Source organism: Strongylocentrotus purpuratus, unplaced genomic scaffold (genome assembly GCF_000002235.5).
Source record: "Strongylocentrotus purpuratus isolate Spur 01 unplaced genomic scaffold, Spur_5.0 spur5_scaffold_16, whole genome shotgun sequence".
Classification (NCBI taxonomy): Eukaryota; Metazoa; Echinodermata; class Echinoidea; order Camarodonta; family Strongylocentrotidae; genus Strongylocentrotus; species Strongylocentrotus purpuratus.
In genome coordinates, this window is record NW_022145601.1 from 5302482 (window position 1) to 5320602 (window position 18121).

General features: G+C 39.7%; 1 protein-coding gene across 1 annotated transcript; it reads left to right on the forward strand.

Moving 5' to 3' along the window:
* Positions 1-4461: 4461 nt before the first annotated feature.
* On the forward strand, positions 4462-17604 carry LOC589870 (26S proteasome regulatory subunit 7). The gene is made up of 11 exons (XM_030986593.1): positions 4462-4571; positions 6971-7008; positions 7577-7658; positions 8662-8893; positions 9232-9304; positions 9497-9592; positions 10321-10485; positions 11153-11240; positions 15227-15429; positions 16222-16318; positions 17414-17604. Exons 1-11 carry the CDS (start codon positions 4502-4504, stop codon positions 17569-17571), a joined length of 1302 nt encoding a protein of 433 aa, XP_030842453.1. The 5' UTR covers positions 4462-4501; the 3' UTR covers positions 17572-17604.
* Positions 17605-18121: the final 517 nt, after the last annotated feature.

Genomic DNA, 18121 nt, shown 5'->3' on the forward strand with positions numbered 1-18121 from the left:
CACACGTATACATATTCAATACAAGTATAATTATACTTAATGAATGAAACGACTGGATAACCCATATTCAGCTTTGCCAGCTAGCTAGGGATGACACTACAGGTCTTCCCGGCGCGGATCCAGGGGGTGGGGGGGCGAGAGGGCCTTGACCCCCAACCGCCAACAAAAAATGAAGAGAGAGAGAGAGAGAGAGAGGTAAAGCGGAGAGTAAGGGAAAGGAAGAAGAGGAAGAAGAAAAGAAAAGGGGAAAAGAAGGTGATCGGGGGCGAAAGGCCTTTGCCTCCCAGGCTGTTGCCCCCCCCCCCCCCAACAAAAAGAAAAAGAGAAGGAAGAGAAGGTAAAGAAAAAAGGGAAAAGAGGAGATAAAAGGAAGGAAAGAAAAAAGAGGGATATCAGTTGCAGTTTTCCCGCGAACAAGTTGGGGATCGGGGGGGGGGGGGCGGCAAATGGCTCTTGCCTCCCCCTTCTACAGCAAACTTCAAAGAGAGAGAAAGGAAAAGAAGGAAAAGGGAAAGAAAAGAGAGGTACGGGAGATCAATTGTGTTTTTTCCCTCCAACGCGGTGTGGATCGGGGGCAAAAGGCCTTCGCCTTCCCTCCCCTGGCCCCTCAGCAAACAAAAAGAGAGAGAAAGAGAGAGAGAAGGAGAGAAAAGAAGGGAAAGGGAAAGAAGAGAGAAGAGGAAAGGAAGAAGAAAGGAAAAAGGGGAAAAGAAGGAGATCGGTGGGGGGGGGGGTCGAAAGGGCCTTGCCGCCCATGCTGTTGCCTCCCCCCGCAAAACAAGAGAGAAGGAAGGAAAGGGAAAGAACCAAAAGAAGAAAAGAAAAGAAGGGATATCAGTTGCAATTTTCATGCACACAAGATGTGGATCGCGGAGAAAGGCCCTTGCCTCTGCCCCCCCCCCCCCCCGACCACCCCCCCCCCCCCCCTCCCCGCCAAAAAAAAAGAGAGAAAGAAGGGAAATGGAAAGAGGAGAGCTAAAATGGAACACAAAAGAGGAAGAAGTAAAGAAAAGGGTAAAAAGAAGCAGAGATCAGTTGCAATTAATCCCACCAACATCATATGGATCGGGGGAGGGGGCGAAAGGCCCCTGCCTCCCTCATTAAAGTTAAATGAGAGAGAGAGAGAGAGAGAGAGAGAGAAGTAAGGGAAGGGAAAGGGGAAAAAAGAGGAAGAAGAAAGGTAGGGAGATCAGTTGCAATTTTTCCCGATGTGTACCCCTCCCCCCCCCCCCCCCCCCCCTCAGCAAAGAGAGAGAGAGAAAGAAAGGGAAAGAGGAGAGAAAGGGACAGAAAACAAAGAGGAAGAAAAGAAAAGGGGGAAAAGAATTAGGGAAGATCAGTTGCGATTTTCATTGGTTCTTCTATCATCATTGTACAACTATCGTACAAATCGTATTGTACAAATGTATTTATATATTCATTTATTTATTCCTGTTTGATAACAAAAATATGAATATAAACTCATAACAGCAACAAAATTAAATGCAGAAGGAAACTATCACAAAAATGATCATGCGAAGGCTAAATTGTTATGCGCAAATGGTCATTTTCGTCGACGACATAAATATACAAATTATTTCGTCAACTTAGTTAGCATCATAGCTATATATTTAAACGCAGGTGCGTAGCTAGGATCTTATTTTAGGGAGGGGCGGTATTGAGCAAGCGAATCACTTAAATAGCGCGCGTGGGGGAGGGGATGGGTGAAAGGCCTCCCGCGCGAAGCGCGGTAACTTAGACGTTTCATTAAATTATTATGAAAAGAAGACGATTTGTTGTACCGTTCTCGACTCTTAATCCTTGTCTGAATTCAGTTTCCCCATCCCACGCGCAGCGCGGAAGCTTAGACGTTTCATTAAGTTATTATAGAAAGAAGACGATTTGTTGTGTACCGTTCTCTACTCTTAACCCTAATTGTCTGAATTCAGTTTCTCCCCCTCTCGCGCGAAGTGCGGGAGCTCCAACGTTTCATTAAATTATTAGAAAAAGAAGACTATTCATTGTACTGACTCTAAATCATTGTCTGAATTTTCAAAAAAATTCTTTGTCCGATAAAAAGTCACAGCTCGAAGGGGAAAAACTTGCTGGCCGACCGACATAACAAAAATCCCACCGACTTCAACCCCACCCCCCCCCCCCCCCCCTTTAGCGACGCCCCTGAATGTAGAGTGGCCTGAGCGGGTAGGCACAGGGCTTGGTTCTAAACCTACAGAGACACTTCGATGAAGACATCCTTATTTCATGATTGCGTATGTTGAACTGCCCTGGACTTTACAACTTTAAACCTCCAGGGTTTATTTTGCATATATAGGTATTTATCAAATATCATAGGTAGCAAATAAAGGATGACTAAAAGAGGAATGAAATCAAACAGATAGGAGAGGATGATCGAGCATAATGATGTGCACCAATCTATAATGATAATGATAACCGAGCCCGGCCAAAATATGGGGGGGGGGGCTCAATGATATCCGAGCCTCTCACAAAATATCGGGGGGCTCCGTGATGTTATCCGAGCCCCACACAAATATCGGGGGGCTCCGTGATGTTATCCGAGCCCCACAAAAAACAATTGGGTGATATCTGAGCCCCACAAACATATGGGAGGGGGGCTGAAAGATATCTGAGCCCCACCAAAATAAGGGGGGGCGCTCAATGATATCAGAGTCCCGCCAAAATATTTGGGGGTTTCAATGATAATTATCTGAGATCCACCAAATATATTTTTGGGGGTCAATGGTATGCGAGATCCGATGTCTGAGCTCCCCCCCCCCCCCCCCTCCTCCCCAAATAAATATTTATAAAATGTTTATATTTGAATGGTAAGCCTGTAGATTATAGGTATACATGAGTTTCATGCCTAGAATATAATGATTGGGGAGGAGGGGGGAGGGTTTAATGATATCCGAGCCCCGCAATAAGTATCGGGGGCGGCTCAATGATATCTGAGCACCGCTTAAATATTGGGGGCTCAATGGTATCTTAGCCCCTAAGGACTCAATGATATCTAAGCCCCACCGACAAATTGGGGGACTTAATGATATCTATAAGCCCCGCAAAATATTTTGCGGGGCTCAATGATATCTGAGCCCCCCAAGCCCCCCCCCCCCCCGGTCCCTAAGCCTTTGTACTTGTCAATGAAGTCTACTTTTTGAAACTTAAAGGGATTGGGTAACTTTGTCTCAGGTTCTGAAACAAAATCCTGGAATGATAGTAAGGGCTAGTTCTGACCGGAAAACGACCCAAATATCGGATTATGCATGGCAAGCTGCCCCAGGGCCTTGTCCTATATACGGATCAGGAAAACAATACTTGTCAGGACCTGTGGAACGGCGGGCTTGGGGGCTCAAGCCCCCCCCCCCCCCCCCCCACACTTTTGAAAAAGTATATTAAAGATAATTAAATAGAAAGAAATAGAAAAGAAAGTATGCTCATGTGACCATAATTAAATGCCCATACCCCTGAGCTTCCGGGGGCTCTGCCCCCTTGATCCCACCTTGTGCCCTAAGGCTGGCCCCTGGATGCTCATCTGACCGTAATTTTAATGCCTAAAACCCCTGCGCTTCCGGGGGCTCCACCCCTTGGACCATACGCCAATTATTGACCTGCTAGTGTCATGAATAAGGTATGAAAATATGCTCATCTGACCGTAATTAAATGCCCCTACACCCTGAGCATCCGCCAATTTGTGCTACGCTCTACCTTATCTTAAATATTCTAGCCTCCCCCACTCACTTTCAACCACATTTTCAATCACTTTTATTTTCCTGGACAGTAGTGAGTTGGTTGAAGAACGAAGCCACGTACAAAAGTATAATCGATTACAACAGTTTTGGGGCCGATATCCATAGAATAAAGGTTTTAAATAAAATATTCACTTCTACTTTCAAAAGGACTGCCCCATTTGCTTTAAAAAAAAATTGTAGAGAGTTATTATTATGTAATATCTAGAAAAAATGTCTACCACATGATTTACCGAGTTGCTTCCTTTTATCAAATATACACGTAAAACAAAATGAGGACAGACTGTGCGGATAGCAAACCGCACGGACGATCGATGCGAGCAGAAAACCCGCATGTTATGTCCGACGGACAAACGAAACTGGTAGGACAAACGGTGCGGTCACACCGTCATTTGCAATGCTAACTTCGTTTATTGATCCATAATAATAGTAGTACATGTATGAGAGTATTTTACAATTAAATTTCGTAATTAAATCAATTAAAAGAGATTGAAAAAAATAAACGTAAACAAAATGATTTTAAAGTGATAACACATGCATATTAATTATTTTTTCTAAAATTGCATTCAAGATTATCTTTGAAATTCTACCCCATATAGCAACGTCTTAAATTGGCATTTATACAAAATCTATCTGCTAGTTTCTACCGTTACATTTTGTTGAATCATTGAAAAATTCTTCAGTCCCATTCACCATCGCCTGTGCTGTGACGTGAAGTTTCTTTCTCTCGACTTGATTTTCCTGAAAAAAGATACAAAATGCCGGACCACTTGGGTAGTGATATGCGAAAAACAAAGACTGAAGATAAAGAAGACAAACCTATTCAATGTAAGTATATTTTTATCATGTTTTATGTTGGGAAAAATCATAAAAATTAATGAGATTTCACTCTGAAACAATCGGTTTTTGAAAAACTTTTGTCAGCTGGAGCGGCGCGTGCGAAGCGAAGCCGATATGACACAGATACCACCCGGGAGGCCCGGGCGACCAGCTTGGCCTGGGCTAGCTAGCTCGCTCTGCCCTGGCTGTGTGTGGTGCGGCTTGCAAATGGCGTTGCGCATTACGGTCGATAGATCTTTTTATAGTCTACTTGAATGCTATGAATTTAATTGTGATCATGGATTATATTTTTTAAATGGATCCGATTCAATTGCAATTTATTTTATTAAAGTGACGTCAGGAAATTCGGCACTAACTTCCAGTCTTTTTGACTTGGGTCTTGTCTGAGTTCTTCTTCTTCCAGTTCAAGATAATCTGCCTCCTTCAATAATTACTGAAGATTCTTGCAGATGCCATAGACTACACGGCCTGATTGGGGTGTGCAGGTGGACCATTATAGTAGAGTAAAGGAGCCGGTAATCGGCCAGCTCCAGTTTTCGGCCGATTGGTTGGATGCAAGGTAAAATCGCTCTAAAATACATCGCATAATAGCATAACACATACCGGTATCCCACACATACCATACAATGCCAGTGTCACTGAAGAACCACATTTGCAATGGAAAATATATCCTAAAATATCACATTTTAGTGATGTAATCGCCGGTCCCGTTACCCAAATCTGAAAAATCAAGTATCTTACGCGTGTCTGTAAGAAATATGGGTACCATAAAATGAGCTTTATTTCAAGTATTTTTCAGATTTAGAGCCCGATTTTGTGCTAGTCGCAAGCTCAAAAGTATCTCATCGCATGTATTAAATCAATGCAGCCGCACACCGCGACGCACACACGATATCTCTGTCTAATTCAGATTCCAACTTCCGATCACCGCTGTGCCTGTCTTCGGCCAAGCGAGCACCAGGGAGCTCCGGCGTGGGATACCTGCTCCGCCCGCTTGTGCTGTACATCAGCGCGGAAACGCACTGCGCGCGCGAGCGCTTCCTATTGACTTTGTACATGCGGCCGTAAACTGAAACGCTCGGCCGATAACTGGCTCCAAAACAGTGAAAATTGAAATGAATATTGTCATGGCAATTCGTGATTTTTTTCTGGGATTCTTTTTTTCTTTAAATAATAATAATATTTGCTTCATGATTTGAACAAGAAATGATAATAAATAGGAAGTAAAGAGTCCTAAAAATAGGATTTTGTCTTAAGTGGCCGAAAACGGGCTCCTTTACTCTATATAGATCTACCGCGGTTTGGCCCTACTCTTATACGAATATCGTATTTGCCGGCGATAAGGCCGCACCGCCGCATAGGGGTAAAGAGGGGGAAAAAAAAAAGGAAAAAAAAACAAACAGATAAAACAAAATAATCATAATTTTCACACTATTTTTTTTTTACAAATTGATACCAAATTCATCCATATTCTTATAATTTACTGGAAGTTTAGCTAAAAAAGTGATCGCAGGCAGATTTGGTGTCCGATATACCCCTACCACAATGTACGGTGTAATGCGAAACTGCATGAAATGGAAAAACAAAATGGCGACTTCGGATGGATGTTCGCGGCAGCTCCGTTAGACTGTCCCTTCCTTTACTTTCGCAATGCATTGGCACGAACTTAGATCAAGATCTATCGGCAAATGTTGTGTTAGGACGTTTTTTTTCCGTCTTCATGTCAATTGTCGGTAAGATGTTTGGAATTGTCCTGTACCATAGTGGTATTGTTATTTTACCATTTCTAGTCCCATACGTGCAAATTTGTGTTGGTTTTGACTTTCGTTATTTTTTTTTTAATCTTTCGTCGTAAAGGCCGCACCCCGACTTTGATATTTTCTCTTCCAAAAATACTGCGGCCTTTACGCTGGCAAATACGGTAGAACTCTAGTTCAATAAGGTTCTTAACGTGCAAGGGTGGTGACTCTCCTGTACACAGGCCTCCATTTAATGTCCTATCCGAGGGAAGGAGTGTTTTCCACTTAGCATAGCCTGCGTCTATGAACAAGGGAAGGGCACGTTAACACACAACGCAGGAGCCCACTCGCCTCCTCATGTCTTCATTAGCTCTTCATTTCTATCGTATCATCAGTGTGGACATTGTTACAACAAGCTTCAATAATCAACACAAAATGGTAATTTGGTGATATGGACCAAGTTCATTATCTCGCAAGGACGCAAGCTCTGCAAGACAACAGAGAGCGTTCGATAGTACCAAGTCACACAATACAGATAGTTTTGCCAAATTTCATGTTTACCTTTTTTTTTACATTCCTGTCTATCCTTTTTTTAAATATTATTTTATGTTTTATTATCTTATCTCTATGTTTTTTTAATACTTACAGCCTTGGATGAAGGAGACATCGCACTTCTCAAATCATATGTAAGTATGACATAATTTCACTTTCATGCAATGAATCAAACTGGCAAAATATCTTTGATGCCATCTATGAGATTGCCCTGTACTGAGTCTTTGAGAGTGAGAATAAAGATAGACGATAAAGTGTGACTTTGAAGTGATGCAAATCCATATTTTACTATCTACTTATTATATCAATTATCATGGTGTGATTTTTCATGAAATTATTTAAATTGATACAAAGTATTAAACATAGCCTCTCAATGTGATTGAATGAGGGTGGATTTGTGATGTAGCTAACACCAAAATAGAGGACCAATTAAGTTAAGATCTTGAAACCTAGAAAAACCACACTTTTTTTGTCAGTAGAGGAAGCTGTTAGGCTGTATATTTGAAATTATTAAAACATTTTCTGGTGTAAAATTAATTTGTGCTATTTTGCAAGTATTTAATTTGATAATTGATTACAGTTGTTTAAATAAACAGGTTATTTGAATAAGTATTCAATTGAAATTCATTATTTTCTTTGAAGATGAATTACAATTGCTAGTATGAAAGTTTAATTTGACTATTTGTTTTGATTATTTTTTAGGGAGCTGGGCCCTACACAAAACCAATCAAGCAAGTAGAAGATGACATCCAAGCCATCGTCAAGAGGGTCAATGAACTTACAGGTAAATATAAAATATCAACCATGCGATAATTACCCAGTTTACAGATTGATTGCAACATTTCCCACACACCTCTGTTCTCTGACCTTCTAGTACGGTACACTCTTGCAGTGTTATTCCTCTCCCAGTCTTTATGGGGAATGATTAGTACCTTTGAAAGTAGACTGATCCCAATGTTAATGGGCATTATTTGTCTTGAAATTGCTGCTCAAAATATCCTTGAAGTAGTTATCAACATGTAGACAATTATCAAGTCACTGCAGTGATAGTGCCTGGTGTATGCTCAAGGTTTTCTGTGAATCTTTAACTTTCAAATTTCGTCTTATCAGGAGCATTGAAAAGGCCTAAAAAAAGTTTGAAAATTAAAGATTCACAGAAAACCTTGAGCTTACACCAGGCACTATTCACTATGAATATGAAGGACAAAGAAAGCGGACAAAATATACAGTTCCTCAGGTAGACAAAGGAACATCCCTTCACTGCTATTATGTAAAAATGTGTAGAACAGGTGTCACATGCATATGCAAAAGGTGTCACATGCAAAGGAACATCCCTTCACTGCTATTATGTAAGAAGGTGAATATGCATGTGACACCTGTTCTACACATTTTTACATAATAGCAGTGAAGGGATGTTCCTTTGTCTACCTGAGGAACTGTATATTTTGTCCGCTTTCTTTGTCAGTCATGTTCATAGTGATTACTGCAGTGACTTGATAATGGTCTACATGTTGATAACTATTTCAAGGCTTAATCAAATATCTTGAAATCTATGGTCTGCTTTTTTAAATATCTTCTTTTTTGTTACAGTTTTTTTAGAGAAAAAAATATTAAAGCATTCAGAACTGAAAAACATCAACCCAAAGAGGGAGAAAAAAAAGTTTTAAAAAAAAGAAGATTTCCGACCAACCGACTGACCGACCCATGTTTTGGCACCTAAAGGGCAATACAACATCTTTTTTCTAGGCCTAATGTGCTCATCAGTATGTACTTTCATTCGGGCACAGGTATCAAGGAATCCGACACAGGACTAGCCAACCCTGCGCTATGGGATCTGCAGGCTGACAAGCAAACCCTTACCAGCGAGCAGCCTCTGCAGGTGGCTCGATGCACAAAGATCATCAATGCAGACACGGAGGATGCCAAGTACATCATCAACGTCAAACAGTTCGCCAAGTTTGTGGTGGACCTACACGATAACGTGGCACCGACAGACATAGAAGAGGGCATGAGGGTCGGGTAAGAATTCTCTATTATTTGTATCTTCAAAGAAATGAATCCAATTTTTGCTGAAATCTATAGCAATAGTGACATCATAGATGTATTAAGTGCTCTATGGATTCATTATATTGTCATTTGTTGTAAATTAGCAATATTTCATGTTTACAGTCTATAGGCTCTAAATAATGTCTTAATGTCCTATACACCATGATTAAAATTGCCTGCATGTGTGGTGGCTCATGTCTTATGTTAAATATCCATAATTTCTATTGAATATGTACAGCAAAAAAGTGTTGTTGGATTTCCTTATTTATGTTGGTTTCTCATTTTCTTTTCCTCAAATTTTTGTTTGGCAGGGTTGATCGTAACAAGTACCAGATTCACATTCCACTGCCACCCAAGATTGACCCAACGGTTACCATGATGCAGGTCAGTTCATTAATTATCAAGTATGCGCTCTCTTTTTCTCTCTCTCTCTCTCTCTCTCTCTTTAGTAGTGTCGCACCTGACATTTTTATGTCAGAAGGATCATTCCCATGTAAGATATTCTTGAGAAAGTACTTCTGTTTTGATTTTTTTATACCATGAAGGTGACGGCTCATTTCTTTATGTATTATTCAGGTTGAAGAAAAGCCAGACGTGACCTACTCCGACATCGGAGGCTGTAAAGAACAAATCGACAAACTACGGGAAGTTGTAGAAACACCTCTACTACATGTAAGTATGGAATCAGGCGGCAAAGGGGGCCCAGTTTGTAATTTGAGCTTTAGTCTGTCAATGTATGCAATTTTGTACAACCTTTTTTGTGCCCTGTCCAGATATGACACAGTAAAAGACCTAAGAAAACTTTGCTCGAAAATGAAAGATTGTCAGATTTGACTTTCTGTTTATTCTTGCTATTTACCCTGATGACTGCTAAGACGAAAAAAATGCAGTATTTCTTTATTTACTGCTATTTTCCATTGACATGAATGTCAAAAGGGGCTTCGGAAAGAAATGTAACACACACAACAACTATGTATACAGTGGTGCACCCGCAAGCCTACTGTATATCTACATCACCATGCAAGCCGATACTTACAAGCAGCATCTAACAACTATGTATGTGATAAGATAGAGATTATGATGCGTACTGTCCTGATCTCATTTTAGTTTGCTGTTTCTTTTTTTAGCTGTTAACCATGTCATATCTGAATGGAGCTATAGTAGTTTACAAATATACAAGATGGAGTTTGTGCTGTTGATTCAGAATAAGAAAAAATCTTTGACGACACTATATTTGGGCTTCTTTTCTGTCAGATATTTCTATTGAGCATAAGGAACTCTGCAATAAATGTCCATGCAAGGTTTTTGGGTTGAAATACATGAATGTCTTGTTCTGAGTTTTTTCAGTGTATTTGCTGAATGTTTGTTGTCATGGTTATGTTTCTTGTTCTTGTTTGCAGCCGGAGAGGTTTGTGAACCTAGGTATTGAGCCTCCCAAGGGTGTCCTACTGTACGGGCCTCCCGGGACCGGTAAGACGCTTTGCGCCAGGGCCGTGGCTAACAGAACAGATGCTTGCTTCATCAGGGTCATTGGGTCAGAGCTGGTGCAGAAATATGTAGGAGAGGTGAGTCAACTTAGGTCATGTATGTATCTTGCAGCCAATGAATTGATTATATTTTGGGGTCACAAGGTCAAAGGTCATGGGGCTCATTATATATGCAAAAAGAGCTTGTGATCGTGGCTAAGAGAATGCATGCTTGCTTCATCAGGGTCATTGGGTCAGAGCTGGTGCAGAAATATGTAGGGGAGGTGAGTCAAGATAAGGTTCCATGGATAGCAACTTCAGAGTATGTGTGTTTTCTATCAAGTTCTTCTGTTGTAGTTGCAGGGTGATGTGTGAAGAGTTTACCATTTGAAATATTTCATATTCAAATACAAACAGGGGAGTTGTAAAACAGGGTACAAGTAGTAATGGATGCTTATATCTCATGTAGATATACCTAACAAGATCCCATGTGTTTGTACAAAGAATATACAATGCAAGTTTCTCCAGATTAACTATGAACACTAAAGCTGAATTAACCAAATATAACAGACTAGATAAAATGTCTTGTATTTCTAACTAATTTGATGAGGATATGAGTAACGAAGTGCAGTTATGAATTCAGCACCAGAAAAAGCCTAGTTTTTTAAATATCCTAGCTTTTGATGTTGATTAAAATGACATTTTAAATTGATTCGCTTTAGCAATTCCCATATAACTTACTTCTGCACATCTATTTTCTTTGCAGGGTGCTCGGATGGTGAGAGAGCTTTTTGAGATGGCCAGAGGCAAGAAGGCTTGCCTAATTTTCTTTGACGAAATTGATGCAATTGGAGGTGAGATATTTTTGTACAGTATAGATGTAGGTGCCTTTCTAAGTTCTGAATTGTTTGGTTCTTTAGAGGCAAATGAGATGTAAGAATGTAACTCTTACTTTGTGGCTACTGCTGAAAATATGTCATGAGTTTTATGAAGTGTCTACTATAGACCCCATATGAGAGATTCTTGGTTTGATCCAAGCTCTGTGTGTCCATTTGTGGACAGTGTTTTAGTCAACTTCGTCCATCTCAACTCAGGTGTATTAAAATGTTGGGGTGATAAAAATTGCTGGACCATCACAAAGAAAAGTATGAATACAGATAAAACTTTCTGATTAAAGGGATTGAGTATCTTTGTCTCAGATTCTAAAAAAAATCCTGGATTTAGCTCATGCTGCAATCATAATTATAAACCTTTAGGTCGGTCAGGAATCCTGTGACTTTTACGAGCCGATCGCCTGTCTGATTATCAAGATATTTATGATTTGAAATTTGAAAGTTCAAAAACCGTTTTCCCAATGTTTTTCATAACACTACAGTCTATTGGGGAAAATGAGTATGTATGGTAAAACTAGTCACTCAAATTTGATTCAATGATCATTTTGAAGCGCAATATTACACCATATCACAGACACTGATAACACATAAGGCTATGCATCTCAGATTTGTAAAACTGGAAGCATTGATAAACAATGCCTTTAATTAAGACAATATTGTTTTTATTACTATTAGTCATCGCAAACCTGCCATTCCTTGGGAAGGTTTTGGAACGTATTGTGTCACTACAGCTGAAAGCCCACATTGACAATCTCGGTTTGTTTCCAATCCACCAATCTGCCTATCGGAATCATCATTCTACTGAGACTGCAACTGTCAAGGTCCTAAATGACCTACTTCTAGCTGTAGATAAGGGTAATGAAGCTGTCCTCATCTTGCTTGATTACACTGCCGCATTTGACACTATCAACCACGACCTGTTACTCCATCGCTTAGAGAACGACTTCTCCATCACCGGCACCGTACTTCAATGGATTCGCTCCTATCTCATGCACCGAACTCAGAAGGTGATCATCAATGACACCAACTCGGAATCATTTCCCCTCATCTGCGACAACGAAAAAAATACACGGTGGCGACGGGCGATTCGCCCCCTAAACCTCTGAAATCGCCACGGTAAAAATCAAGACGAGGGCGAAAAAAAATCAATATATCTTGAAAAATCGCCCCCGCCATAAATTGATATTCCCTATGAATTAATAAACCAATTTATTTATGTGTCTGAGTGAAATCTCCGTTCCAACTACCAACTCCAAAACTAGAAACTTCCATCAACATTTTAAAAGTTTTGTGAGTTGCAGCGGATCGGCGGTCGTACCTACTGTAGCTAGATCTACAGCGGTATCCGCCTGCCTGCGCCTAAGCTCCCGGCGGCCGGACAGGCCACCGGCCCCGATGTAGTTTCGTGCACAGCATGAATGCATACGCAGTTCGCACACGTACACGTTCACAATACTAGCTCAGCTCCAGCGCGCGCCCGCACGCTCCTTGTATGAAGCAAAGAAGTATTTGCGAGTGACGAGAGCTCAACTGCTAGCGACCAAATTGGTACGTAATATGTTTATTTAGTCTTTTTTCTGGCCCTAATTTTTATTATGGACAATGCAATCCCATTAAAAAAAATGTTATTCCGTCTAAAATTGTGTTATTTATAAGTTAAAACCATTAAATGCGAGTATATTTTTACTGTTGTCCCACATACTGATATATTTGTAATAACGAAACGTGCAAAATCAATGCCGGATTTTTTCCTGTAAAATCGGTATAAAGCAAGTTTCGTACACAGAAATTGAATTTTGTTATAAAAAAACCGTAAATAAATATATAAAGGATGTTCCTACTCCTCAGAATCTTTCTTACAACTGTTTAATTAAATTAAATTATTTATATACGATCGATGCCAGGCCAATTGTCATGAGTGATGATGACATCAATTTCTGTCTACGAAATGAAACTAGCTTTGGCTTGGCCTTTAGAATTAGAGTCTATAAAAAAAATAAGGCCATGATTTTGCATGTTTTGGCATAACAAATAGACCCTACATCGGTATGTGGGACAACAGTAAAAATATTTACTCACATTTAATGGTTATAAATGGTCTAAATTACACAATTTTAAAGGGAGTTGGTCTACTTTTTTTTTAATGGGATTGCATTGTCCATGATAACAATTAAATTTGGGACAGAAAAAAAGACTAAATAACATATTACCTACCAATTTGGTAGGTAGTATGATGGCTAAGGAAAAACACAACTTATTGTTACAGCTTACAATATGGCTTTAAGGAAGTAGCCCCTTGTTTTTTTTTAGGCAATGGGTAAAAGTAGCCCCCATAAAAAAATTAATTCCCAGCCCGCGTGTCAGTGATAATATTTTCTTAGGATATGAAAAAAGAACAGTTAAACAAAACACTCCTTTTGACAAGTTTTAGTTACATGTATATGTAAATCATAAAGCCACACGTTTAACACAAAGTGAATAAATCATGGGTATCTGAATGTCTGCAATACTCTACATGACATATGTACGCTACAATTGTATCTATATTTGCCTTTGCTTGGAATTTAATTAGGTAAAACCGCGTTTAAAAAAAATACAACCTTTAAAAAAAAAAAGCCCCCCTGAGCTCCAAAATAGCCACCGCAAAATAATTAAGGGGGGCTATTTTTTTAAGGGAAAATCTGAAAAGAGCCCTCGTAAAAAAAAAAGTAATTTTTTGGTTGATCTGCGGCGTTCCTCAGGGTTCCGTGGTCGGCCCCCTCCTGTTTATTCTTTACACCAGCCCTCTCTCAAATGTTATTAACCTTCATCAGAATATTCAACACACTATGTATGCAGACGACACCCAGATTTATGTAACTCTTCACCCAAACAGCAGGACAGTAGCCGCGAACAAACTCACCAGTTGCCTCAATGAAATCAAAACCTGGTCTTTTCAAAACTGTCTCTGCCTTAATGATTCAAAATCTGAAATGATTCATATTACTTCTAAATTTCGGAACTCAGACCCCTTTCCTGATCTTGTTATGAGTGATGGCTCTCTCAGTTGTTGTGCTTCTGTGCGTGACCTTGGTTTAAATATTGACAGCAATCTTACTTTCAAACAACACATTAGTAATATTTGTAAGTCTGCTTCCTTTGGTATATATAAGATCAGTAGAATCAGGAGGCTACTTGACCGACCCACAACTTCAAAATTAGTCCATGCTTTTGTCTCGACCCATATCGATTACTGTAATTCTTCTCTTTCTGGCCTACCTCAGTCACATCTAGTTCCTCTTCAAAGGGTACAGAATAGCGCTGCTCGGCTTGTGACTCTCTCGCGTAAATCAGAGCACATAACTCCAATATTGAACTCACTACATTGGCTTAAAATTCACCACCGCATTTCCTTCAAAATTCTTCTCCTGTGCTACAAAGCTATCAATGGCTTAGCCCCCTCTTACCTTTCCGATCTCATATCCTTACGTTCCCGTACGTCGTCACGAACACTTCGTTCATCTTCCACATTACTGTTAACACCTGGACCCCGCACTAACACCCGGTATGGTGACCGCGCCTTTTCAGTTATTGCCCCCGCTCTCTGGAACAAACTGCCCGCCTTTATTCACTGCGCCCACTCTGTATCTCAATTCAAATCTCTACTCAAAACCTATCTTTTCAAATTGTAAATTGCAGTTGTGCGCCGGTCAATGGAGGTGCGCACCATATTTGTCTTTATTTAGTTGATTGCCACTGTTTTTCTTACCTTATCTATGTTACTTTTGTATTTTTGCTTTTTCTTCTAATTTAATTCTACGGGTTATAGTCTTCTCTTAATCAGAACACTGTGCGCTTAGAAACATCAGTATTAAGCGCCTAATAAATGTTATGTATTATTATTATTAGTATTATCATCATTTTCATTATTATAACTTAATTCATTATTCTTGATCTGTATCATCCAGGTGCCAGGTTTGACGACGGAGCAGGAGGTGACAATGAGGTCCAGCGAACCATGTTGGAACTCATCAACCAGCTTGATGGCTTTGATCCCCGTGGTAACATCAAGGTTCTCATGGCAACAAACCGACCCGACACACTAGACCCCGCCCTTGTTAGACCAGGAAGACTGGACAGGAAGGTGGAGTTTGGATTGCCAGACTTAGAGGTCAGTTGACGATAATGAAAATATTCTGGGTTTATATATTGCTTAATACATCAATGATGTCACCAGGCGCGTACGCAGGATTTTTTAAAGGGGGGGGTTTTAACATTTATAAATCGGTCCGAAAATTTCGCAACGACTCAGCCAGCCGCTGAATAAGCGGGGGGGGGGGGGGGGGGTAAGAGGACACTTTTTTTTTTTTTTTTTTGGTCTCGAAATTTGGAAATTTGACATTTTGCTCCGTTGGGGGGGGGGTAAGGTCACCTTTTTTAGGTCGGTCATGGGAATAAATTTTTTTTTTTTTTTTTTTTTTTTTTTTTAATAATTAAAAAAAAAAAAAAAAAAAAAAAAAAAAAAAATCCAAAAGGGGGGGGTTTTAGGTTTTTTTTTAGGGGGGTTTACACACAAAAATTTCCAAAGGGGGGGGGTTTAACCCCCCAAACCCCCCCCCCCCCCCCTGCGTACGCGCCTGGATGTCACTATTAAAGCTGTTATAGTTGTGTTGTTAACCCGGTCATCGGATCCAGGCTTGCCCACACCCAATGTGTGCACTATCTGTGGTTAAAAAGAGAAAGTTAAGTTCTGATAAAGATGAAATATAATTTGAGCTTATATTAGCTTTATTCATAACGTGGAAGAATATGTTACAAGATACAGAAATTTAAAGTGTGCTCCACTTATGTCATGTTATTTTGCCTTGGCAATTTTTTTTTTATGCCGCATCATGTGGGACAGAGCCTTATTGTTCCTACTTATGTAATAAATAAATATTGTTTTTCTGTTGTCTGTATCCAGGGTCGTTCACATATCTTCAAGATTCACGCTCGATCCATGAGTGTGGAGAGGGACATCAGGTATGAGCTGCTGGCCAGGCTCTGTCCAAACTGTACTGGTGAGTTAGCTTAATACATATACACAAGTAATTCCAATTCCACTTTAGTTTTATCTAACCAAAGCCATTTAAACAAAATCTACACAGAGAATATGACATAAGTAGAAAAATTATCACATAAGATGCCTGATAGGTAGCAGTCAGAAAGGAAGGGAATCATATGAGTTGCCAACCTAAAATATGATACAGATTTTGGTGTAAGTGTCAGTTTATTATTATTAACAAAACAAAAAATACAATATATAACGCAATACTTCAGCTTCAGACTTCAAGTAAAATGTCATATTATAGCATGGCTTGAAAAAGGGATGTTCAAATGCATGGTGAAATTGTTGTAAGGTGAGGGACCTTTTAAGGCGCACTGAAGCATTAAAGGGCCACTCTAACCAAAACAGGCTAAAAAATGAAAAAAAGACATGTAGAATAATTTTTGACGGAGATTCCGAACATGACAATGATTTTTCTTAGAAATAATCAATAATTCTGGAATCTAGCTTTTAAAACGCTCAAAAAAAAGCCCAGTTTTGGAAGTGTATTGCGCAATAGCATATGATGTCACTGCAGGAGCCTCTCCGGTGAAAAGGAGGGTGATTTAGGCATTAAAATGTCTTTAAAAAGGCAAACTATGATATCAATTGAAGAAAAAAAAGAAATTTATCCTAAAAATGATGATATGCACTTGATAATCCCAGTACGTTTCTGGCAATTTTGTCATTTCTAATTATGGATTACAATGAGAATGTAAGCTCCTTAGTTGTAGGACAAATTGGACATGCCCGCAATGACGTCAAATGCGTCATCAAGACACGTGGCCGTATTACCTTTTTTCGAGGGGCATATCCCAGCAAGCGTGAGATCTGTGAAAAAAGAATGGTTATTATCATTTTTTGGTCAAGTTAGAGATTTTCTGAAAAATCAGAGTCTGGAATATTAATAAGTAGAGGTGTATTCATGTTTTAAAAGGCTATGTTACCTGGGTTAGATTGGCCCTTTAACTTAGTTGAAGAAGAAACTCTTGAAGTATAAGATTGACCTTTACAAAACAAAACCTAAAACCTTGTCATTAATATTGGTCATTCCTATCCTTTTGATCAGGTGCTGAGATCCGCAGTGTGTGCACGGAGGCTGGTATGTTTGCCATCAGAGCTAGGAAGAAGGTTGCCAGCGAGAAGGACTTCAGAGATGCCATCAACAAGGTCATCAAGGCATACGCCAAATTCAGCTCCACGCCACGCTACATGACATACAACTAGACTTATAGAATAAACCATTTCTGTTTTGTATAGTTTACTTTGGTAAAATGAGAGCAAGTGATGATCAGTTAGGGCTTGACGGGATTTGGTGCACATGGCGCCAAAAGGTCTGGAGGACCACATTTTAAACTTTGAACCCTCATAAATCTGAAGTTCAAATAGTGGAGAAGTTTGTGTGGAGCCTATAATTAGCATATGAAGGCTGATTCCATTACAAATTTGAAATTAATTAGTGTTTACAAATTGATAATTATACAACAAAGAATAATACAATTCAGAGATAAGAGATTATCTGGTCTATCCTTTGTACATGTATTTCACCAAATGTTACCAGGGGATTATGGTGATGTATATGTCTTTCTTGTTAAAACAAACTAGGACACCTTTAAAGCCCATCTGTACTAATTTTCAGGAGGGATAAGACCACCCTGCAAGGTCACTGACAGGTGGCTATCTCATCAAATCAACCCTCACTTAACAAAAGAAAAAGAGGATCATGGGGGACCAATGGTCACCGATTAAGCATTGTTTGCTATATAGAGGGCGCAAG